General features: G+C 43.8%; 1 protein-coding gene and 1 long non-coding RNA gene across 3 annotated transcripts in view; one reads left to right on the forward strand and one right to left on the reverse strand.

The window, feature by feature from the left end:
• Positions 1–25,827, forward strand: part of LOC102696786 (alpha-1,6-mannosylglycoprotein 6-beta-N-acetylglucosaminyltransferase B-like) — a 27,821-nt gene continuing 1,994 nt past the window's right edge. Inside the window, exons 1-16 of one of the 2 annotated variants that reach the window (XM_069180705.1) lie at positions 1–175; positions 806–870; positions 4,112–4,224; positions 7,860–7,983; positions 9,447–9,574; positions 11,922–11,986; positions 13,243–13,419; positions 15,489–15,656; positions 16,695–16,864; positions 17,967–18,098; positions 18,429–18,562; positions 22,366–22,496; positions 23,430–23,585; positions 24,086–24,232; positions 24,487–24,603; positions 25,162–25,236. In XM_069180705.1, coding sequence (XP_069036806.1) covers positions 812–870; positions 4,112–4,224; positions 7,860–7,983; positions 9,447–9,574; positions 11,922–11,986; positions 13,243–13,419; positions 15,489–15,656; positions 16,695–16,864; positions 17,967–18,098; positions 18,429–18,562; positions 22,366–22,496; positions 23,430–23,585; positions 24,086–24,232; positions 24,487–24,603; positions 25,162–25,236 — 1,896 coding nt within the window. In that variant the 5' untranslated portion in view covers positions 1–175; positions 806–811. The remainder of the gene's footprint in view (positions 176–805; positions 871–4,111; positions 4,225–7,859; positions 7,984–9,446; positions 9,575–11,921; positions 11,987–13,242; positions 13,420–15,488; positions 15,657–16,694; positions 16,865–17,966; positions 18,099–18,428; positions 18,563–22,365; positions 22,497–23,429; positions 23,586–24,085; positions 24,233–24,486; positions 24,604–25,161; positions 25,237–25,827) is intronic. The other variant, XM_069180706.1, reaches the window with a different exon arrangement.
• The window catches only part of LOC107079056 (uncharacterized), a 20,919-nt gene continuing 15,968 nt past the window's right edge, over positions 20,877–25,827 (reverse strand). Inside the window, exons 5-7 of the long non-coding RNA XR_001480049.2 lie at positions 23,390–24,252; positions 21,817–21,871; positions 20,877–20,960 (exon numbers count right to left, since the gene is read on the reverse strand). This is a non-coding gene — a long non-coding RNA (uncharacterized lncRNA). The remainder of the gene's footprint in view (positions 20,961–21,816; positions 21,872–23,389; positions 24,253–25,827) is intronic.

The following is a 25,827-nucleotide window of genomic DNA, read 5'->3' on the forward strand; positions in this document are numbered from 1 at the left end:
ACCGGGAAATGCCTTCCCAGAAGAAATGAAATCGAGAGGAGGTGCTCTCGGCGCAGACAAAGTTTTCCTCCCTTTTGCCTTTTCTCAAGCACCTTCCAGAGGGGAAGACGGGCTGACGCTGTCCCGGGGAGAGTGGAAATGGAGTTCGAGGGCCTGCGAGTAGCACTTTCAGCTGGTAAGTCCCTATGGCTCCTCTTAATGTCTGTTCAGTTTTATTGTCCGATGGGGCAGTGCCGTATTCAGACCTAACAGCCAAATGCCTCAGATCCCGAGACAGGAAAAGAAGGCCGCCTTGTGTCATATGGAACACAGGGCTTTCTGCAACCTGTAAGGCAGAGCTGAGGGATTTTCTATCTTTGAAACAGATATTATTTCGCAAGAGGCAGGGCTTCACAATATTACTTGGTCAAAGCTCCAGACTTTCAGAGGCATGGGTTCTGTGTGTAGGTTTTGAGGCAAGGCCTGCACTTCTGCTACCAGTGCCTATCAGTTAACAGCGTTCATTTTCTGACCAAAAATATCAATAGTACAAAGAACTTTGCATATTCGCTCATTAGAATAAGAAATGCACGGGATTCCAGCATAGCACATTGAGGCTGTTCAGCGTTACCACAGCCTATATGAAACTTTGCAAGCCCCCCTACAGTTTTTAATCTGGATCTTTGAACGCTCCGTAAAAAAAGGAAATTGAAGGAAAGGAGCTGAGGACCTGCAGTGAGTCCCTGTTTTTGATACCAGGGGGGTAAATGGATTATTTCTCCCCTGGGAGGAATTTACTTGCTGTACTTTTGTATCTGTGTTGCAGTGGTGAATGAGGACTGCCTGTTCAGCTAGTGCTCCCAGCATGTGCTTCACTCTCCGCCCCCGAAGGTAGGAGCTCACATACTGTAGGTCTGGGATGGTGTATTGGGGGTGGAGGGGGGGAGATGGGGGGAGATGGGTGGAGCCCATGTGACTGTCTAGATCAAGCTAATAAACTAGATATATGACACAGGATCATCAGTCTCAGAGTTGAAAATTGCCTTTGAATCTGTTATTAGAAGGCTAACCTTCCCTACTGACTGTGCTGTGCTGTGGTTCAAACAATTAATTAATTCCACAGTTTCCTCACACTAATAATAATGATGATGACAATGACGGCAATAATAATAATAATAATAATAATAATAATAATAATAATAATAATAATAATAATAATAATAATACTTATATAGCAATTTTCTGTACTCTCCACTCAAAGCTCTTTACAGATAATGGGGAATCCCACTACCACCACCAATGTGCAGCCCCACCTGGATGATGCAACGGCAGCCATAGTGCGCCAGTATGCTCCCTACACATCAGCTATCAGTGGGGAGGAGAACAGAGTTTTGAAGCCAATTAATTTTGGCAGGCCCTGATTTGTAAAGGCCAGGGGGAAATGTGGCCTGGACCGCTCTTTTCTAGAAATACAATAGGGACCAGAACCTGCAGCCTCCAAATCAACAGACATCTTTTAATCCATAAATGTTCAGATATCACACAAAGAAAGTATAAACAGACACAGAGAATTTCCAAAGCATTAGATTCTGTTTTTAAAAAATTTGGACTCCAGATAAATTCCAACTAATATTCCAGAACTACTGTATGCATAAATTAAAAAAAAAAACTGTTTTCCTTTCATGGTTCCCCATCTGCTTCTTCTCTTACCAGATTGGCGCCTTTTAAACTTTTGCAGTTGTGGTACTTTATCAAAACATCTTGGAAATTACCCTGTAGGCATGTGATTAGCTTAGAATCAAAACAATAACATGAAGATCTTTAATTCCCATTGTAAGCAAAGTATGAGGCAATCATAGTTCTGTAGTTCTGAAGTACCCTTGTTTCTGTTAGTTTGTAATCCAATCACCAATGCTAATTGCTGTCATTAATTGACGTTCTTGCTTTTGAATTTTTTTTTTTCACTCAGTATTTCTCGGTGTCAGAAATACTCCAGTACAGTGGTTTCTCGATGCAGATCCTGGGTTACCTCTGTCTCTTCTGAAATTTGCTTTAGCTGTTCTTAATCACAGATGAACTTGTTGCAATACACAATTGAAGCATTAAGTAAAATCAGTTTCAGCTGAGACAGTAGCTGATGATATTTGTAAAACATGATTTGTAATTGGTATGAGCCCTGTTCTCATGAGTGAATTGCATGACAGTCCTTGTTCTGGAACAGCGCCCCGCCCCCATAGGTACTGGGATGAAGTCAATTATTTTTTTCTGTACACTCAGGCAATTTGGATTTGAGATAAAAAGATGAAGGCAAAGTACAGAATGTTAAGTCTTCTTTCTGTGCATTTCTGTGCTTATCTGGTGTACTGTTTTAGAATAATACCACTTTTTATTGTTCCATTCCTCCATTTCAGGGGAGCAGAAATATTAGGACTAATGAACTTCAGTGAACCTAAAGGAAATGAAAGCAGTTCCAATCTGGTTGCAAATCCCTTGCACGCAACATGTGCATCACCATGTCACGTCACCAAAGGCTCAGTTTGTTCATTTGTCAAGCCAGTGCTCCTAAAACGTATGAAGGGCACCGTATTTGAGCTGAAATACCATCGATTCAGAACTTTAGCAGAGGGGAAAAGACTCACCACAGGAGTGTGTGATACAGTGACCTTCCCACAAGTGCCTGTTCATCATCAGTGGATCATCTGCAGCTTCTAAATTAGAAATAAGGGAACAATTTCTTATTTAGAAAGTTGAGGAGTGACTTCATACAAGTTGCAAGTGCTGAAGGTGTTGGAAATAATGTACAAACTAGTATATTATTGGATGCACGGTCTTGGTGCAGAAAAAGTCTGAACCAGCATGCTCATCAATTCCCAGTTACAGGCACCAATGAGCACTGGTGATTAAAGGTCCAGTTGGAACATAAACTTGCAGACACAGACATAGTCCAGGACCGCTATTGAGAACCACTTCCATAAAGCATTATTGCAGCAGATAATGTATGGAATGCAGTTTGCCTAATTATATAGTGAACAGATACACAGCACAGATGAACATCAGCAGATTGCTCTAATCTTCCATCTTACTGGAAGATAGTGAAATGATGCAGAACCCTGATTATATACGGTCTCTTCTAATGCTTTAAAAGCCGAGTAGGGCTTTGGAGAACATGTTAAAATCTTAAATATTTTACTTTCTGTATGGTGCTCCTCTATTATAACAACACCTATATGAAAGGTTTCAAAATGGCAAACCAGCACAGCATTTCCCTGATCTGAGACTTTGGGGTTATAGGAATAAGCTTGAGGCTGAATGTCTTTTTGCTTTTTTCTGTATTACGCTCACACGTTTTTAACAAATGAGCTGATTATGAGCTTATTCCAACAAATCAGAAACCAAGCTACAATCTGTCTGAAGGCAATTGTTTCTGTCTTTAATAACATAATATGAAGTTATAGTTTTACTTCTGTGTGTAATTAGGCTAATGCTATTATGAGTTGTGTCAATTACAGTAGCAAGGACTGGGGACATGGGTACTTCGTTAGGACTGGCACAGCTTAGCTCCTACTGGAGCTACCCTGCTCAGCCTGAAGATTGGCTATTGTATGAAACTGAGACCTAATTTGATTAGACAAGAAAAGCAAAAGAAAATGACCACCAATTCAGACAGACAAGTGATGCCTCTTTTTGACCTTACGGTAGATACTCAGAATTTTTTTTCTCAGTTTTTCTCAATGAATGCTACTAAGAGATAAATTGTGACATGGGATAAGGACAAGAAGGTTTCAGGGTTTTATCTCTGCAGGGTGTGGCTGAAAAGAGCACAACCCCACTCCACCCACCAGATGCTGGTGTGAAATTGTACATTGGGAAATTCTACAACTGTACGGCGCAGTAGTGCATTTTGCCTCATAGTGTTTCCCGGCCTGGAGGATGGATTTGAATCCAATTTTCATACATGTTAGAACATTTTAATGCTTCGCACGGCTTGTTAAAGACTCACACGTCCTGTGTGTAAAATGTGCTTCTGTAATGCAAAGTGGCGCGTATCTGAAAGTACTGGATTGCAAGACTCACTGTGTCACTGCTCCTGACTGAGTCTCCTTTGGCTGCTGTTCTTCTGTGCCACCTCTAGGGGGTGTCTGGTGCTGTGCCTGGGCCTGTCCTTGCTCACCCTGCTCCTGCAGAGTCTCTGGATGCCTGAGAGTTCTAGAGAGACACCTCCAGGAAAGTCTCCAGCTGTGGAAGGTGAGCAGTGATTTGAAGATACAGTTCTCCCAGAGATGTGCTCCACCGGACAACATACTCCTCTCTGCTGAGAATGCTCCCCGTTTATTTTCGTACATCTCAGAAAACACTCCTTCCATTAAGCAGTTGGCTTGATTGCCTTTTTCGCCTTTCTGCTGGCCACCGGTTGCTTTATCAAGACAGGGTCCTGAAAGGACTTCATGAAACTAGTCTGTAATTGGAAGGCAATTAGTGCTGCACAGGGCTGTGACCCATTGAAGAAAGGCTGGGCACGGAAATATTAAAATGAAAAAAAAAGGGGAGTATTTCTTCATCGGGTCTTCAAAACAGAACAATGTCATAAGTTATAACATTAAACACAACTTTTTACACCTAAGTACAGAGAAGCATCCTAAGGCCTGATGGTAGACAAAGGAAACTACATGCACAGTAAAACTATGAGGAAATATTTTGTTATCAATATATTATCCATTCATCCATATTCTAACAGCACTATCCAATTCAGGGTCCCGGGCTGCCTATCTTGGCAAGAAACGGGCACAAGGCAGGGTACATCCTTGAGGGGAAGCCAGCCAGTCACTTGTGAGGCACAGACAGACACACACTCACACCAGGGACAGTTTACTAGAAGCCATCTAACCTACCAGTATCAGATCAACATTTGGCTGCCATTGTATGAAGTGTGGAACTGGGATAAACTTCAATCTGTGCTTTCATTTGAAAAGGTTGAAGGTTGGGTGTTCAGAGGTCAGGGGTCAGATGAAAAGGGGCAGTGTGTGTGCGTGGAGGGAGGGGAGGGTTGTGGCAGGGGAGCAGGTCTGGCGCACAGCCTCCGCCACCTGTACCAGGGGGTGAGTCACCGAGCTGCCCAGACTGACACGCAGCCCCCAGAACCAGCTCCTGGTGAAATAACAGCGGAAACAAAATTCCCCTTCATTTCCTTATTGTTCCCTGGCTTAACATAAACCTCTTTTAATACTCCTTTTAAAAAAAAAAAATGCTATTTGCTTGTTGGCACAATCCCTTGGCTGAGAAAATCAAACCTGCTGCTCCAGCTGGATAAACACGACCGGATGGGATGAGGTAATTAGATGGCTGCTGTGTTAACGAGGGCAAAGGGAAAAGGGCTGGACAGTGGTCAGGCTGGGGTCTGCGAGACTTCGTGCTGAGTGAGAAGAGGCATGAGGGAGCAGGGAGGGACAGATCACGAAGGAAACAATAAGTTATTACAGGCTGAGTATTTGACAGCTCTGGATAGGACGCTGGCTGTCAGATCTCAAGATTTACACTCACAAATAATCATGGAGGTAGAGCAGCTTGAGTTGCAGTCTGAGCAGCTGCAGAGCACCATACCCAGGATGCGATGATGCTCCGCATCAGGCGTATAACGTCCAGCAGGCGGATCTCGAGCGGCAGAGCAGTCTGTGCTGGAACCAGCAGGATTGTTTTTCTGGCTTCTGTTGACTTAGCCTGTAAAATCCTCCTCGTAGTCAGGTTGAGATCAAGCTGGGGGTGATCACAAAGTAGCGGTTGTAAGCAAAGTTAGGGTCTGCAACCCCGGTACTGGAGAGTTCCAATCCGCTATGTTTTCCGAATCACTCATTTGAAAAGATTGGCAATACCTGTCTGCTTTTGATCACTGAAGCACTAAGAGGTCTTTCAGGGCCGAAGATTTTCATTCCAAATGATCAGGAAATTACTTAATAAACCACCTGCAACTGATTCCCAGTACATTTGTTTTCCAGGAATTTAGCAATTTTACGGTGTCCAATAAAATCCGCTTGACTGGGGGCTCTCCAGGAGCTGGGTCGGAGATGCCAACGAGACCAGATGAAACGGGCAAACCCGTCGCCAGGAGCACCAGATATTCCCAGCACACAGGGAGATACGTGCCAGTCTGTCCTATCCTCAGCACAGGGAATCACAAGCAACGGCAGGGGTTCTTTCCAATATCTCCGGCTCTGCCGCGAGCTCGGGGAAAGGGGGGTGACATCACCACGCTGAATTTGGGCATGCAAACAGATCACGTTGTGCTTGTGTGCTTGTGCGCCGGTGGCTCTGGAACTTGGCCTCACCGCAAACACAATGCCTTCCCAAGTGCTGGGTTCCCGGTCTCTGCCTTGATCGCAGCCGATTTACAGCTCTTGAATCAGGATCGCCTTTCAGTTACACCTCGCTCCTGCTGGCGCGTGGCAGCCCTCACTGGCTTATTTTGGCTCTTCCTTGCTAATTCATTTCTTTTGATTTTCGGGATTGTGAAATACGAGCTGGCACGGTCTTGTTTCGCCACGAGGCAACCTCAGTTACGCCCTCATTGTGCGAAAGGCGGCTAATTGATTCTGTGATTCTGTAAACGTTTCCCGTTTACACTGGTCCTAAAAATCTCTATTTATTGGTACCCCTAGGTGTTTTTAGAAGAAGTTAAGATTAGAAGTTAAAAAATCATTTCCATTTGCCTGTTTTTTTTAGGTTTAGCTTGCCCATCCAGGAAAAATTTCACAGAAGAGCCACTTGAAAACTATGTGGTTGCAGAGCAATCCCACATGCAAACACGTTGAAGGAACACATCCATTTGATTGTGAATATAACCAAATGTTTATGTGTCTACATTCCCTTAATATTTCATTACATTATGAAATATTCTTTCATATATATCATGCACTGTTTCTAAAACTTGTGCAACTTTTCAGGTTTGAAATTCCCCATAAACATTTCTGGAGGAAAGGAAAGTTTCTTAACTGGTTCCCTTATGCTGGCAGGGAAGACTATCAAGTCGCATTGCCATCTGATCTGAAGCCCATTATTGTGGGCGTCAGCAGGTGGACCTCAAACACACTTTCTCCCATCCTTTCTTGCCAGTCTGCTTTGAAGGGTCTATCTGACCCTGTCTTTGGCTCAGGCAGCGGGGGAAAAAATGGCAATTCAAGCTGAAACAACAGAGAATCACATAGACAGCATATTACAGTAATTTAATGCACTGTGAAATGAAATTGTTGTGGGAAATTCTTCGGCAGAAGAGCAGGAGACACTCTTGTGCAGAATCAGCCTTTGGGTCAATCCTGCAGAACAGACAAGCTGCCAATGTTTTCTAGCCCTTCTTGTACAGTATAGTCTCATGTAGCAGTTTTAGGTTGTTTCATGCTCAGGTGGTTTACCTCCTGTTCCTTGAAGGCGGTCACTTTTTGACTTGACAAAAAAGCTCCTTGGCAGGAGCTGAACAACTCCTTTGGTTCTCACAAAGTTAGTTCTTCTTGTACTTTAACAGGCCTTGAGGCAGAGCCACTGAGCTATATTAACATATTCCAGTAATTATTCCGAAAATATTAAGTGCTAACACTACTCTATAACTCTGGAAATATGTGCCGATATATGAGTCCCACTTCAAAATAAAACAGCACACCATAAAATACACAAATGCCTCCTCTAAGTGGTTCTGGCCTGCGAAATCACATTAGTTGGTGCCTGGATTCTTTTACCCGAATTGAATGAATTGCTTACAACAGCACGGTTTCTATCAGATCATGTTAATGGGTCTTACTATTGACCAGTGGGCTTTTAAGACACGTTGTTTTGTAAATCAATCCGACTGCCTACGTCCCACTTTCAACCTTACCCACAAGCCTTTGGGATTGCAGACAGCTCCCGTCACGGCGTGCGGAGGCTGGCCCTGCGTCTGGACGCCCTCAGCTCGCAGATCCAGCGCCTGACGAGGGACGGCGATCCTCCGGGGCTGCACGACCTGCCCCAGGTCCTCCAGCGGTAAGATCCGGCCCCGTCTCCCCCTCCTCTTCACACCGCACGGCTGAAGATCTCGGCGGCTGTATCGGAAGAAACGATCCATTTCTGCGAGGGTGGCGAGTGCCCGAGGCCTCACAACCCCCGGGTTCGATTTGAGATGAGGGTGGATTCTGCGGGGAGATTGTCAGATCTCCCGGGATTTGTGTGGACTCTCTTAGGGCATTCCAGTTCACTCCCTGGCTAATTAGTGTATTGCATTGGACTGGCATATCATCCAGGGTGTAGTCCTACCTCATGAATTTTGTCTGCAAGGTTAGGCTCACTGTGACCCTTTCAGATAAGGCCGTTATTGTTGTAATAATTCCTTACGCTTATATAGCGCTTCTCTGGACACTCCACTCGAAGCGCTTTACAGGTAATGGGGATCCCCTCCACCACCACTAGTGTGCAACCCCACCTGGATGATGCGATAGTGCACCAGTACGCTCGCCACACACCACCTCAGTGGGGAGGAGAGCAGAGTGATGAAGCCAGTTCAGAGAGGGGGATTATAAGGAGGCCATGATTGGTAATGGCCAGGGGGAAATTTGGCCAGGACACCAGGGTGACACCCATATTCTTTTTCAGGAACGCCCTGAGATCTTTAATGATCATGGAGAGTCAAGACCTTGATATTATCTCTCATCCAAAGGACAGCTTTTTTTTTTTTTACAGTATAGTGTCAAGTGTCATTTTAATGGATAAATAATATTATGAACTCAGCCATCACACACAGTTCATAGCATTTTATACAGACACATTGGTATTACAATTAAGGCGTTGTGGCATATTCTAATGGTATTCCAACTCCCTTACCCTTGTCCCTTCTCCAGATGTTGTAAGTGTGTGTGATGTGCAGCTAGATACTCTATCATTGGAGGCACTATCTCATTCCATCCTAGAGCATTGTTTTGGAAATAGGTTGAAAAGAAGGATAATAAGTCATGCACTCCTTTTTTAATAGTGATAATTGCTAGCAGGTAGTGGACTGTGATAAACAAATGTCAGCACTTTTACTACTGCACTGGTCAATTGAATTTAATTAGAAACATTACTGTGATGTTTCAATAGTAACTGCAAATCTAAAACAACCAAAATTAGATTACTTACCTCGTTGATTCTGCTCTAGGTATTCAATGAATTGCTCAAAACAGTAACCTTATACTGAGGGTAATCTTAGATTGCCAGAGTCATAGTCACAGTAACACTGAATTTTAAAATGACAGATTTTGTTTGATTGTAGAAGTGCAACAGTTCAAAAACTGGTAGTTGTTGCCATGAATAATTATTACATTTATGATAGAATTGTTCCAAAATCCTCCTCCTTCCCTCCCAACCAGTTCTGTGGAATGGAAACTATTTTTCGTTTGCTGTAAACATGGGCAGACAAGCAATGTCAATGTCTCAGCCGCTGTAGCATAAAACTCTCACTGAATTTATTTTAGCTTTAAACGGGACCATGAATACCTGGTTCACACAATGGAGAGAGAGCTGGTCAGGGTGTCCCAGAAGCTGGACCAACTTCTGCAGAGAAGCCCAGCCTCTGTCGCGAAGAGCAGGACTGCTCTGGAAGGTAAAATTCGAAAGGACAACGCTGTACTCACGGCTCTAAAAACTCGGCTTTAAAGTTTTCGGGGTCTTTCCTTGACTGAAATGACAACCAGCTCTGTCAAAGGAACATAAGAAAGTTTAGTAATGAGAGGAAGCCATTTGGTCCATCTAACTCTTGGTAATTAGTAGTTCAATGATCCCAGTTGACGGCTCCACCATCATGGCCAGGTACCTTGCTCCAGATTCCCAGAAGCCATGGGGGGAAGAACGCCCTCCTGTACGCAATTTCAGATTCTCTTCCACTTGTGTCCACTTCTTCGTGACTCACTGTTCGGCGCTGAGAAAACCTTCTGGGTCGACTTTGTCAATGCCTGTTTTAAGGATTTTGAATACTTGTCTACTGTCCTTGCTTCAGCAATGCTTTCAGCGCAAGACAGGTGTATTTCTAACGACAGTTTTCCGGATGCAGTTCTAGGGCTGGGATACAGACTTGTCCCCCCATTGTTTGTGGTGAAAAACAGAACACTTCAAACTGCCAATGTTTATATCAAAAATTTACTCCGACTTTGGCAACATGCTTATTTTTAACCTAAAAAGAAAGACTTTGCTGTTGGTTTATATACATATTGAAGTACAGGCAGGTCCCGGACAAGCAGTGGAGGAGACATTTTTAGATTTTTGGAGACTGAATTGTAGGGATGCAGAGTTTTGGTGGTGAAAGACCGGTTCTCTTAAATTCAAATATCTGAAAGCTTCCCTGAAATGCCCATTTTCAGTTATAAAAAGCGGGGAAATGCAGAATATAAGTGACAGAACCAGGAGACCCGTTCTTCAGCACCAGGAACATGGCAGCGCGTGTGGAATACAGTTACAGGGTGAGCTGCGGGAGGAGAGACGTTCATTTAATGAGGAGACCGAAAGTGTAACGGCAGCTACAGATCTGTTTATAAGCAGGGCTACCGCCTTCATTTACCATACCCCGTGGAGTAGGTCAAGAGAGGTGAGGGCTGCCAATTTAGGGTCCCCAAGGGAGAGCACAGTGAATATACACCTTAGAATAATGTGATTCATACTAGCCAGGCGGCCCACTCTCTCCCTCAAGGGCAGTATGACCTCAGCTCTATAAAACAGTATCGGGTTGCCGTGGAAGCCCTTGGCTCCGGCCTTGCGGGCTGTTTTTCTAATATCGGCGAACGGCGCAGCTTGTTTTATTGGCTTTATGTCACCCTTTCGGATTTTGTTGCTTCGCAGCTTTTCTTTTTAGTGTGTTTGCTTCCTTTCCTTTTACTGCCGACGTGGTGGGCACGTTGTCAGCAGAACGCGCCTTTTTAACAAGCGGGCGCTCTTTTTTTTTTTTTCGACAGCGTGATCGTACGCGCGGGATTTCTGTTTGGGTTGGCAGCCCCCTGGTCTGGGGGGGGGGGGGGGGGTTGGGGAGACAGGGAACAAGGAGCTTGTGTATAAGCCCGCCGGGGCAGCAGAGAGGGTTATTCCAGGTGATTCCTGCCCCACGATGTGGTTAGAGAAGGGGGTATTTGGGGGTGTTTGGGAAGCAGCACCTTGGGCAGTTGAGTCATTAACTCTCCTCACCCAAAGCCGATGCCCTAGCAGACACCTTTGGTGCATGGCAGTCTGCGTACTCTACGAATGCCCTGTCCGGCGTTTCAAGTGGGGCAGGCAAAGGGCAGACTACAGTTCTTAAAAATGATGGATTGGAACAACGTTTCACCCAGACAAAGCTACCAGGGGCTGAAGAGGGATGCTGGGACTGAGCCAGCTCAGTGAGTATGAACACATGCAAGGCAGCATTAGGGCAGAAACACTCTAGAAATAAATATTTAGCCTCAGCAGGCAGGTGCTTATACATCCACCAGAAGGTACCCCTCTCTTCACCTTTTGATACCAACCTGCTCTTGAAGGTGTATTAACAAAACCTCCATGCAGGCTTATTGCCAGAGTACGAATCATTTAGGTGTTTTGTACACCTCTGTTCATGTGTGCCGTTTCTGTATTTCCTCTTTAATTCATGCACAGCCCTCTGACAAATTAACCACTGACACCACCAATTTTATCACCGTATTTTGTTTAGCGGATGTCCGCAAAGAATCGTGAGAAAATAACGGGTTGTCCAAGGCACAAAACTGCCTGGCGAATATTTGACGTGGCAGCAAACACAGCCTGAGCCATCCGAGTTGCAGGGGGAAATGGATTTAGGAAATGACGTTCTTCCAATATACTCTAAATTCAGCAGGAAATAAATAGGGAGTCGTTTCTTTCTTGGTCACCAAATATGGCGATGAAAAAAAGACACTGCATCCTCAGATAGTTGGACTCAATGGGATGACATGGGTGTTCTTTTATTTTTGAAGGTCAGCCTCAAGTCTGTGAAGTGCCCAATAATCCCAAGTTTCCCCTGTGTGCAGGAAAAGTGCAGGTAAAACCAAGTTACTGTTTTTCCACAAACTGGAGAAAAAGTGTGGGCACCCCCAGTGCACAACCGTGCAGATCCGTGTGGTGAAAAATATTACCCGTGAAAGCCAAGGTGCTCTTTAGGTTTTGTTGTATAGGTGATGGAACTACGATGCTGTTTTTGTTTAACATGAACAGGAACGACAGTGCCCGATACAAATGATCTCCCTCTGAGCTAAACAATCAACTGCAGGGAAATGCCGTGTGATCGAATGGCAAAAATCAGAAAATGACGGGTTTCTAGATGGATGGAGCAAACAATCTGGTGCTACAAGGTTCTGATGATTTTAAAGGCAAGACTGAATGAAAAACAATGCACAGTGCCTTGAAAACAGATCGCACTTCTGCACTGTGCTGGGGGTGTCATGGCTGTAGTCCAGCGGTTTTTACGGGTCTATTTATTTCAGCAGCTCCTTCACTGCTAGGAAAAGCTGTTAAACATCTCCAATTGAGGCAGTAATTAATTAAACAGAGTTGGAATGAAACCATGCAGGTACAGGGGGCTCAAATGCAACGAGGTTTCATTCAACATTAGAGAGACTCCGCTTCCAAAGGTGGAAAGAAATCCTTATAAAAAGCAATGAAATGGGAATTAATATTGCCAGTTTGCAGCTGACAATACGTGTGTCACAAAGGTATTTCGGTACTACAAGCCGAAAATCTTAAACAAGGTAGTATCTGAACACCAAACAGGCCCAGCATTTAAATTAAGGCAGAAGATAATTGTGTCAGAATCTAAAAAGTCTGATACAGAAAGCAGAGGCTTTTGGACTGTAAGTATTCAAAGGTTAATTCTGCTGTATACAGAAATCAGACATTCTGAGGCTTAAAGCCATTCTTTAATGTCTTTAATGTCTCTGTGACATTCTTCACGGAACATTTGAAGAACTGGGCATTCACAGTGTTCAGGTATTTTTAAACACTTAACACAGACGCAATAAGAACGACACCAGCCACCAAACACACAATCACATCTGTTACCTCGGCCTTGTGCCCTTGGTCTAAGTATATACAGTCATGAAGAAGGTTAATGCCTGTAATATGGGCTAAGAAAATGATGTGGAAATACAGAATGTTGCCTCTATTCTCAGTGGGTGTCCATTTTTCATACAGAAAGGGTATACATAGATACTGACATTAGTAAGAGTTAATAGTGTTGTGTGAGAGAGAAACGTGTCTTGTGTGTTGTAATACAGTGCTCCCTCTCCTTCCTATGAGCAGTTCCTGCAAACCAGTTGGCACTCTGACCCCTGCTATGCCTTCTATGGCGTCGATGGCACTGACTGCTCTATCCTGGCATACCTGAGCGAGCGAGAGGACTTCTGCCCCACTCTGCCCAGCAGAAGCCTAGCCATCGTTCCAGACTGGCTCCAGGAATCCACGAGGGAAAAACGAGAGGTGAAACACTGAAAACCAACACTCATGATAATAGGCTGTCCCTTGCATGCGATCAGTCAGAAGGTTAATTTCGGTGGAATATTGAGTATAGAGCAAGGATGTGAAGACCTATTCTTTTTAAATAGCCTTTTGTCTTGGTACATGTCATACAATGTTTAACAGATTTTGATCACTCCTGGACAACAATTAGAGTAATTAATAAAAGGCTTAATAATAAATGGACCTTTAATATCCCTGAGCACCCTCTGGTGGACATCTGTGGTTGATGCTAGCTCTATAACACCTGAGACAGACACTTGGACTACATCTCTGTTAATCCTAGGTGCTTCATTTATGGTGTATCTTACACAGCAATGTCTACAATTGATCTGAGCGTGGTTCTTACACCCGTCTGAACAAACATTCACACTGCATTAACATGAAAAAGCATCCAACATCCAAGCACCTCCATCAAGAAACAAAACCTTCCCTCAACCGATGCTAATGAATCGTTCTCTGCTTTAATCGTAAATGTCTCAAGATCTGGTTTTGAATCAAACTGTTGAAAAGAGAGAAGTTACAGGGCACACATGGAAAATGTAAAAAACAAATAGCAGTTTATTACACCCCAAACGCTTTAAGACACTATGACAGCTCGTGTTTAAACGGTTTGATCTATACAATTAGGCGATCCAGTTTTTAAGCCAGTTATGAGTAGGCGTGTGTTTCTAAAACAGTTACAGTCACTGCACATTTTTGTCAGGCATGAAGATGCTACTGACTTAAAAGACGACAATCCACCTGTAGGGATTAACTTTCCTAATGATTTACGAAGGAATGGTTCTGTTTTGGGTTTTTTTTTCCCTGTGGGGACAGAAAGCAGGTGTACATCGAAGAAGCGGTATATGTGCTGTGACCGAGCCAATGAATTTCACTGCAGCAGTGACCTGAGCAGGGGAAGCTGAACCGCGTGCACGCTCTCCAGCAGGACAGTCAGATAGCCCCACTGTCCCTGCCTTTCCATGGGAAAAATCCTGCTTCTCCTTCAAGACAAAAAAATGCACTCTGACCTTGCACCAGCAGGGGGCAATCGCACATTGAGCCTAATGCAGTATACATCTCAGCCCCCATGGTAGGTTGGCACACGCTAGAACAACCAAGCATTCCTAATTGCGTTTTTAAAAGCTCTCCAGCTCTATTGTAAACAAATTATTCTCACATTACACTTTATCCCCAGTGCAGGTTCCCTTTGCTAGCGGATGGCTGTGGCTGCCAGCGCTGTAGTCATTCCGCTGTGCTTGTGACTGGCTCATGGCTGTGCTGGTGCAGGGTGGAGTCTTTCACAGTACAGTAGCTCAGGGCGTAGATGACTGCAGCACTGCAGCATCATGAATCTGAGCACGGCAGTGCTTAGGAAAGGTGGTTGCAGGTGGCCGTAGCTCTGACGAAGTCCTGTGGAGCAACTAAATACACCATGATGTTTTTTGGAGTGGGAGACACAAATACAGTCCATTGTCATTCCACTGAAGCAATTGCTTTTAAAGCCAGGAGGCCAAATATTTTCTAAATAGGTGTGGTGCTATGCCCCTACCCTGAAATCATGTAGGAAATCAAGAGAAAACTTTTAAATGAAATATTATGGAACATTTTAGAGTATGGAGACACCAGTAAGGCATGTGTTTGTGATGATTGAATCAACCACTTTAAACTAGGACAACCCTTGTTTAAAGAGACTTCTTCCCTTTCAAAGATATTAAAAAGCTAACATTTGTGTAGTACTAATAAGGCTATTTACTAGCATTTAGCAATGTGTGTTTCAGTAATAAAGCAGTAGCGCATGTCCTAGAGGTGTTCCCAATTCTAAAGATTTTCAAATTTATCCAATTTAGACTTTTAGAATTCTGAACTGAATTCTGAATTGAAACCTCAGGCAACTGGTTTCTAACATCAGGCAGGATTTCTAACTTCACACTTACTCCCAAGACATGGACAGCTGAAACCCTGCTTGTTTTAAGTCGGACAGCTAAAGAGAATGCTAAAGTACCCGATATGATATAAATTCTTTAAGTAAGTTTGTGTTTTTTATACAGGCACTCATACGGACAGACCTGACGTCTCTGTTTGAGGTTATTGGAAATAGCAGGGGTCCTGCGGTGAGATTTATGCTCTCAAGAATTAAGAGGCTGTCCAGGAGGTGGGCAAAGGCTGGTGAGAAAATTCGGCAGAAAATTGGTCACAGGCCACAGCAGCAGTTAAGGGTAGGTATGGCCCCTTTGTTCTGTTGACCTCTGAATATTTAGGCTGTTTTGCATCGAGAGTTGGTTGAGTTTTGCTGTGAAACAGTGCTATCGATTATGCTGGAAGGTACTGGATAGAAGGCATAAGAACATAAGAAAGGCCATTCACCCCATCAAGATTGTTTTGTAGTGAGAAGTTATTTGATCAAAGGATCTCATCCAGCCATATCTTGAAATAAACCATGGTTTCATTTTCAACATGGCCGAGCAGTTTGTTCCAGACTAGGGGTTTGCGACAATGTGGCATCTCACAGTTCTTTCACAAAGTGCACGATTTTGTGCTTAATTTGACATTTGTACATTTTTTCTATATAGTCAAATAATCTATTTTGTTACCGATATGTAGTAACAAGTCTGAGAAATTGGGACTGCAGTTCCCCTTTGACATCTGTGACAAGGGCTTTGTGAGCTGGAATGACATATGGCAAGTTGGGCTCAGAGACCAGTGAACAGGCATATGCTTGTCTAGGTCCTACAGGAGGAATGGGACAGAAACCGGTAAGGTGCCAATCTATAACCATGTGTCGCAGATGTAAAGAGTGTGTTTCTTCCAGTGGTAGCCACACAAGCTATTAGCCTGTGACATGCAGGCCCTCCTGATCAGTTCTGTTGATGTTAATGAGCATAATGTACCTGTCTCTTCTAGTGCCCCTGGTATAAAAAATATTTAGTAACTTCCTATTATAACTTTGTAACTAGTTGCAGGGACAACTGATACATTTCTCTTGATATTCTCTGAATAATAGTCCCTACATATTATGAAAAAAACAACGTTAACAAGGCGAGCCCTTACCTGACATCAGCCCTGTCTGTGTGCCGTGCAGAGAGTTCTGTTGAGTGTAGAGATCCTCATACAGTTAAAGCTTGTGTTCCAGCTCTGCCACATTCCTACCCCCAAGCCTAATGAGGAAAAACCAGGACTGACGAAACATCAGGGATATTGAAAAACAAATCGAGTCGAACACTGACTTCGCTCTTCTCCGGCTCCCTGGAATGCAGGTGCTGCTCTACCCAGGGGTGCTGGCAGGAGGGGCTGGCCAGCGCTTTGGGGAGATGGTGGAGAAAGGGGGTCCACTCGGGGAGCTGGTCCAGTGGGCTGACGTGAGCACCGCCCTGTATGTCCTGGGGCACCACCTGATCTTCGCCAGCTCCCAGCCACTCTTACGCAGGTAAAGCCTTCAGACAGTACCGCATTTCCCATCAGGCACTATAGGGATAGTGCCTAGGGCCTACGAAGGAGGGAAACACTAGTGACTAACGAAAAACCAGCTGAAACAACAGGCTTGCGATCGAATCTAGGTGCTTCAAATCAATCATCATACGCTATCTAGCGGGTCTTCTAGAAACTAGAAGTATCGAAGTGATGGTTGCGCGACTCGCTCCATCAATCACGTGGTTTAGCATGAGAAGAGTTTAAAGTGCGTCATGCCAATCGAAGTAATTCAATTGGCGTTTACCCCTCTTTTTGCACATTTTGGAGTGAAAGTGCCCAGGGCCCTACGAACACCAAAATCTGTTCTGCGGATCAGTCCTGCGTTCAGAGCAGCCCTGATGGCAGCAGGCCGCTTTTTAAAAGTCTCCCTGTCCCTGTGCACCACACCAGCCAACTGCACAGATATAGTCGGGAAAAATATTCCAGATTTTTTCAACCTCATTGGAGTTTACGTCCGAGAACTCCCTCGGGCCGTGGAGACCTGTAATATAATTGCTTGAAATGGCTTCCCACTGGTCTAAGCAATGGTCTCCCTAAACCTAACATTCTCTGCCTATACATGTACAGTAGACATATCCAGCAGAATCTGGATCAGAAGACAAATGGTTCTGTAGTCCTTCCCTTAGATGTGTACTTTATTGCTATAAGATCAACCAATATTAGGTGTTAGAAGACACCACTGGGAGAAAATATTACATCTACCAATGTAAATTGGTTGTTATTAATGATATCTAAAGTCTGATAGAAATGTATCTATAAGAGCTTCAATATAACCTCTTTGCTTATATTTGAGCTCTTTTCTCTAGGCACAGCAGTGGCAGAAAAGGCTGCCTTGCTCTGTCAGTGACTGATCATGCCTGAATTCTTATTCTCAAAGACGTTTCAAACAGCAAGCTCAGAGACATAGCTGCCTCCCCCTCGTCTCTTTAAGCTGTTCTGGATGAAAGTGTCTGCTGAGTGACTAATTGCTCGTTAATTATTATTTCGGTAATCATTTACTGTCAACCACACATCCGCCACCACCGATACATGGTATCCCAGAAGTCTGTGTTGTCTAGCCTCATAGGGGCTGCGCCAGGAAAAGGAAGCTGTCCCATTCAAAGCCCTCTGCCCTTTGACCTGCTCTACACGGATTACCACGGGCTGGCCCAGCTCCAGGCGGCCATGGGGCTCTCGTTTCATCACTACCGGTAAGAATAACACCCTGCCGCTCTGTCTGCCTGTGAAGGCTACCACCTGGTGTTATCTTGCACAGCTTTGTCACAGCTGGGGATCACAGAGGACCCCTTCACCAAGTAAATCCACCAAGACTGTTTCTACACAGCTTCTGAGCTCTGATAATGTCAGTCTTATAAGATCTAACAAGTATTCCTATGTTTGTCTATTGTCTTTGTAACTGGTCCTCTCCAGAAAACTCTCTTGACTGATTTTCTTGAAGAGGGATCAAAAGCAAACAGTGGCCATTTTAGAGATTACTCTGCACTTTTTTAAATCCAGGCCCTTTCCGGCTCTGCTCCTAGGTGCCGGTACCGGGTTCTGGACTCCTTTGGCACAGAACCTGCCTTCAATCTGAGGGAATATGCTGATCGGCACAGTTACAGCACAGCCTGGGGGAGCTGGAACCTACAACCACTGCAGTACATGACCATGTTCCGTGAGTGTGTGTGTGTTTGTGTGCCTCTGTTCTGTCTGGGTTTCTACACAAGGAGAATGCAGGATCTCCTCTCAAAACTCCTAGCCTGTGACTCTTTTCTTACCTTTTCCTCTGGAAATTTTTGAGCATCACAAGCCCAAAACCGAAACATCTCCTAACAGTACACCTTTCTTAAGATGAAACGGACTGTTCCATTTCTTTCCCAGGTCTGTGTAGACCCCACTGTGCAATGGCAGTCCTATTCAGTACTAATTGATTTGTTAATCACTAAAACTTACAATCTGGGATAATGCTTTTTTTTAGCTTTTGATTTACACCTTCTTGGGATATGTACATGCTATTCTTCAAGCAGAATGTTTTTAATCGGTTGTTATCCATTCTCAACCAATTCCATATCTGTCTTATCCCATGCTACTTTTCATACGCTTTGTCTCATTCCTTCAAAGTCTGCTTTACTGAGATTGCAAACCTTTGATTTGGACAAAGTACACCTAAGAGCGCACCATATTTTAATCACAGCTCCTTATCGGTTCTCCCACCTCTGTTGGTTGAGTGAAAATATAAGATCATTTTCTCTTGTAGGTGCAAACTATTTGAGTAAGAAAGCAGTCATTAGCCATATCTAACATTTCTGCTGCTGGCATCCTTATAGGTTTTTCCCAGTCTGCAGTGGGAAAATTGATGTCTCCCATAAAAAAAAAAAAGACTTTGCAAGTCATATGTTTCATTATATTGTGTGGAATTATATCTGTACATATTGATAACTTGATATAGTTTTATCTCTAAATATGAAAACATGTCTGTACTCTATAACAATATACTATCCTAAAGTACAAGGTGTGCTGGAGTAGTCTGTATATGTGCTAGTTCAGGTATTATACAGGTGCAAAACTGAGACTGAGTGGTCTGCTCTTGCCAGGTGCAATTGGTGAAACACTGGGGAGTGTTACTGTGTTCAGTTCAGTGCATCTGCTGCATGTGGAATCAATGAGGTTCAGAAAGCGTCTTTGACAAACATGCCAGCCACCACTGTGTATGTTGGGCGGGCGGTCAGTACAATCCTCTACCTTGTGCCAAAGCGTGCTGCGCACTGACACAGGGCATTCCTCTTGCCCTCTAATTGCCATGCCAGGGGCTGGGCATTGTGGTTGCAGTGCTTAATCCAGTTTTATCTGCGATCTGAATGAGTGAAATTTCTCTGTAGGGTGCCGAAGTGTTGTATATATTTTCATTCTTCCCTTTTTTTTCAGTATGAACATAGCCCCTGATTGTTGCCAATGTGTGAAATAACAAAGGAGAGACAGAGCATCCTTCTGTTCTCATAGACCTCTGTGCTCTCCAGTCGGTGGTTGGTGGGATTCTAGTATGATTGTTAGCATTACTGCTCTCCAGAGGAAAGAAGCCCTTGAAATGAACTTTAACGGCCTTGGAAAAAAAAAAGTAATTATAGGTTAAGTAAATGTGAACCTTCCCAGTGTATTAAAGAATTGTGTACAAGTTGGAATGTCTCTCCGATCGGTCCACTGTGTTTATCCGATCTGTTTTATAATGGAAGATTGATACTGACAGGTGGGGCTGGCTGCTGAGAGTACAACAGGAAAGTGGATTAGAGTCAGGAACGTATATCTGAAGTGTCTGAGGGCTGAGGCCTGGTTATTTCTCAAAGCCACTGGTAGTCCACGTGGGACAGGTCTTCCAAAATGACTTATTCGCTAGGAGACACAGTGAGGAGGAACGCGGCTTTGCTAACGAGACAAAAAAAAAACACTGTATTTGGAAACGGCCTCCTATAAGTATGTCAAAAGAAGAAACCGAGAAGAAAAAGAGCCCAAAGTTATTTTTCTCTCCGGTCTTGGCAGTCCCCTTAATGCGCCAACTATTTCTCTCGCTAATTCTGTCTCTCTCACTCCCCACATTCCACTCATCCTGTGTCTTTCTTAAATAAATATCTATCTCTCACACCTCGCTGTCACCGCAGTGTTTAGAGTAATTTAACTGATGGGGAAGAGATGGGGGGGATTTAAGATTGAGCTTTAATCTAAACACAGTGGGAAAACTTGGAGACAACAGAGCTTTTATTAGTTTTATTAACCGTCAAATTCCAGCCTTTTCCTATCCCATTGAAATACTCTACGTTTTTTAGGCAGTCTGCAGATTTTTTACCCAATGTAGTCAGAAATGTGCTACCCTAAATTCTTTCCTTTTCTAGTAATGCATCTTTCCTTATTCAGTTAATAGACCTCCCCTCCCATTTACACCTATAAAAACATGAATAAATACTTGCATCGACTTTCTTTTAACTTACTTTTATTTAGTGCCCTCCATCACATCCCAGGATCGTTAAAGCTCTTCTGAGTCAACAAGATGGAAAAGTGCTGGACTCTCTGCCAAATATGTACTGTAGAAACAGAGAGCAAAGTTTATATCGTAACTGGACAATCACACCTCCTTTAATATACCTATTTCTTTCCATAAAAAAGGAGTGTGGAACCCTTTATTTTTACAAGATGGATAACGTTCAGTGGGATTCCATAATCACCAATAATTGTAATTATTAACAACAACAACAACAACAATAATACTATAGCACCCCTGCACAGCTTATGTTAAATGAAATTAAGGGTCAACTTCAGGGAGATCACATTGTACAAACCCATAACGGAATGAAACTAAACACCCATACTCTTCCAAAAGTGTACTTGGGATTTTTAATAACCAAGTAGTCAGGACCTAAGTATTCCATCTGAGAACCTTCTACAGTGTCCCAGGGTCACTGGGAAAATGACACTGGGAAATTTGTATGGATATTCTGGTCTGATAATGAAAAGAAAGCTGACCATGGGCCACTGTGCTGTCTTGCTGAAAGGCCAGTGGTCCACCAACTTCACATTTTGCACTATAGCACATTTTCAACAGACCCTAAACGAAGTAGTGAGTGTAGAAATAAATGGAAATGTCTGACACACAAAGGTGTCTCCCAGTTCCCTAAAACAAGTCAATATAACAGAAAATGCTAAAACATTTTTAACAGCTTACCAACACAATCACAGGTGCAAAAGCGCCATCCAAGCATTATTTCTACAACTTTCCAAATACCTGATGCGAAAATAGCTGTGTGCATTTTCCCCCAGTCAATGAAATCGCTAGTGGAGAAACAACATACTGTACCCATGTTTTTCATCCAGTCTCTTAAGCTTTTATTTGCTAGAGATCTTGGAGCAAATGAAAAAAAAGATCACGTTTGTATAACCTACCATTGTTTTGTAACTGCTTCTGGGCCGCCTGTTCATTGCCCCTGCTTTAAGGTTCCTGTAAGGAAAGAATTAGAACATCGGAACTTTCTAGAACAATTCACACATCTCTTGCAAGCTGAGCACAACCTTTCTGAGAGGCAGTTATGGCTAATCTACAATACAGCTGGTGTTTAAACAATAGACCAACATCTTCTGGTTTACTTAATCAGCCTCTCAATTAGGTGATAAACAACCAAGACTCAGAGGATAAGTGTGGCTCAGGTCAGCCAATACAAAAGCCTAATGCTCTCACGGATGCCAAGCGTGATGTAAAAGACACTCATTCATTCCTGTAATACAAAGGAAGAGTCTTTCTAAGCTTATATTTCTAAACTTGTTTTAATCTAAAGATCCAACAACCTCTTGGTTGGTCCCACCTCTTGGTCCCACGGCATATGTGGGATTTTGCCTTGATAAAGACATTTTCATTTCATATGCTGTTATGGTTATGGTTGCTAGGCACTGTTATTCCTACCAAAAATAATATTGTCTGTATGGTTCGCCTCACAGCGCACACACCTGACAACTCCTTCCTGGGGTTTGTGACCGAGGAGCTGGGAAGAGATTTGGAGGAACAGGAGCAGACAAGAAGGAAGGCCAACATAGCAGTCATCTATGGCAAACAGGACTACATGTGGCAAGTAATGAAGTTTTGTGGGCGAAGAGTTTTGTGAGACAAAATGAATACAACCTAGAACTAAACTGAGTTTTTTGTGTCTTGGCGCATGGGCAAAGACCATTTTAGAACTATTTCTTATAGAATTTACTGTAGATGTAACATTTCACAAAAGCTGGTTGAAATTAACATAAAGGACTCCACACTTAGAATACAGTTGAGCCTTCTTTGATTACTTCAGATGGTGAATTGTAGATTGGTGTAATAATTGGTTAACGTTATACATGGGAAATACAATGGATAGCACAGATACCGTGCAAGGAAACTTTACTCTATACAGCACAAATGCTTGTTCTAAACTAACTGAACACCAACTGCCACCATGAGATCCTATATACACCTAACTAGACTTAAATACTGTGTGAAAATGTTGCTCTTAGCTCTTCACCAGTTAAGTAATTGATCCATTATTGTGCCACATGTGAGCCTATGTACAAACATTAGAGACCACAACGACCTCTAGTGTTAGGTCTGCTAAAACTACTGCCCTAATTACTACTGCCCCAGCCACAGCTACCTACAGCCACAGTATTACCCTTTCCAACCCTGAGGTTTTGGAAAAACAGGCTACTCCCTACCAGAAGTCTGTTTTAAGATTTTCTGGAATGAGGAAAACAAAGAGGAGGAAACACCAATTACATTCGCACTTATTGTCAAGTTCCATCAGAAACAGGGCTTTGAAGGGTCAGATCTGTACTGTATAATGCAATTGTGCAGTGTTCCTACAACTGTTTCTGTCTGGTTTTAATCTTACATGAGCTCTTTATGATAATATAAATGCAGGAACCTGCTGGAGAGTTGAGGGACACTGTGGTGTGATTGAAGCTGATGGACCCAGACTCTGTGGTTTAGACCTACCTCATTCTCAGGTGCTGTTCTCCTCCGTTTCTCTCGGCAGGGGAAGGAGAGCTACCTGGATGTCCTCAGCCAGGAGCTGGAGGTCCATGGGACTGTGTACCAGGAGCCCGGGAGCTCTCTTCATCTCCCCAGCTACATCATAAACCACGGCCTGCTGCCGCAGGACCAGCTGCTCAGCCTGCTGAGGAGAGCCAAGGTAGGCCATCAGCCGGGGCTTCTCAGTTTGCATGGCCTTGAACGCAGAACAGAAACTGAAGTAGCGTACATGACCATGTACTCCTTTGTCAAACACGTGAGAGGTGCTCCTCGAGACCCCTGCCAGCCACGGCTACTGATATCACTTTGAGATGTGGTTGCTAACAGTGTCTACATGGAAACTCAGAACATTAAAAATTAAATCTGCTTATTTTATTTGCTTCATAGCACGTCCACATCATACTGCCTAAATTTACATATTACATATTTGTGTGTATATGAGTAGCTGCCATTGTTTGACTGGAAGAAATTGTGTATCAGTGGAGACACAGACCATGTGCTTTTGTGCAGAGAGGCTGATGAAAAAAGCCCTCATTTCTCCCCCCCGAAAGGAAAATAGCAACTGCTTTGAGTTCCTATTTGTCTTTCGTGGTGCTCCACTGGAGTGACCAGCAGTTTAGTAGAGGACAGGGCTGTGTGTTACTCCACTCCGTTTCCCAGCTGTTTGTAGGGTTGGGGTTCCCGTACGAGGGCCCTGCGCCCCTGGAGGCCATCGCTTCAGGCTGCGTGTTCCTGCAGCCCCGGTTCCAGCCCCCACGCTCCCCCCAGAACAGCGACTTCTACCGAGGGAAGCCCACCACCCGACAGGTAGGGCCCTGTGTCCGAGCCTGGTAAAAGAAAAACATTAACCAAAGTGAAGTTACTAGAAAATAAAACTTGTCTGCCAAAATGAAGGCTTTTCAGTGAATTCCCTGATCTAACTAAACCTGGTTGACGTTCATTAAGAGAAAGCAAGTTTCGTACTGCTGCTAATCCGGGTCTGGGAAATTGTTTCCTAATGTAGGTAGGCTTTTGAAAACCCTGCCTTCAGGCCTGCCAGCTCTGTACTGTGTGTTTTAAAGGTACCCTCCCAGCACCCCTATGCAGAAAATTTCATCGGCAAGCCCTACGTGTGGACTGTGGACATGAGCAACTCCAGCGAGGTGCGGCTGGCAGTGAGGAGCATACTGCACACACAGGTTGGGGATAGAATCTGCTTGGGGAGGTGTAGAAGATAAGATCAGATCACTTTATTGGCCGTACACAATTTCTTGCATTAGGAATTTGTCTTTTCACATACCCCAGCTTGCTCTCCATGAGACACACAGACAGGGAGAGAGAAGCTTGGGGTCAGAGCGCAGGGTCACCCATTTATACAGCGCCCCTGGAGCAGCTGGGGTTAAGGGCCTTGCTTAGGGGCCCAACGGAGTAGGATTCCTCTGCCGGCCGCGGGATACGAGCCGGCAACCTTCCAGCCACAGGCGCAGATCCTTAGCCACAGAGCCACCGCACAAGGGAGCAACCTGACATGTTCCCACTTCCTGGGAGATCCTGCTGCCATTGAACTAAAGCTTTGGGAAAAGAAATCAGTATCGCCCCCCGGGTTCCCAGTTCTCAGGTTGTGTCTTAGAGTTTTGTACGGCAGTGTATATATATAAAATCTGCCATTGAAATATACAGGGGGGAAAACGTTCATATTTATCCATTTCAGGTCTGACCTGGTGCTGTTATTATTTCTAAATGTCCCTCCCTTACAGGTGGAGCCCCTCGTCCCCTATGAATTCACCTGTGAAGGAATGCTGGAGAGGGTTTTTGCCTACATCTCCCACGAGGTAAAACCTGCATGTTTCATGCAGTAGTTGCCCTAGGTAGCTGCTTGAGGAAAATGTGTGTACTCCAGAAAGTATATTAACAGCGACACCTTCTCAGATCTTGTAAACTCACATGACACTGGGGTGTTCTTCACTGGGACAATACTGAAAGATGAGAGACATCACAAGACTACGTTTTGCTGGTAAATCAGAACTGTAGTATCAGAATGGCGACATTCTGTATAAAGGGCAGTGATGCAGGTGAGATGTTAAACAAATTCCTGTTTATACCATGGTCATACAACGTACTTTCCGCGAGAGGAGGTTATAGCCAGAACCAAAGACAATTAATAATATCTGGTTGAACTGGCTACAACACCTTACTTAATTGGTATTAAAGCCTTTCCCCCACCTAATCATCTCTGCTCCAAGCTGTTTCTGTGGTTAGATAGATAGTAGGTGTTTTTCTGGATTTCATTTTGAGTTGACTGGCTCAATTGGGGCTTTATTGTGAAATTTGAACTTCAATATATTACTTCTAATTAATTTTGCTTTGCATTTGTGTGACACGTCTCCTGCCTCAAGATCCTAAAATGCTTTATATAAAGACAT

The sequence above is a fragment of the Lepisosteus oculatus genome, chromosome 19 (genome assembly GCF_040954835.1).
Source record: "Lepisosteus oculatus isolate fLepOcu1 chromosome 19, fLepOcu1.hap2, whole genome shotgun sequence".
NCBI classification, from domain to species: domain Eukaryota; kingdom Metazoa; phylum Chordata; class Actinopteri; order Semionotiformes; family Lepisosteidae; genus Lepisosteus; species Lepisosteus oculatus.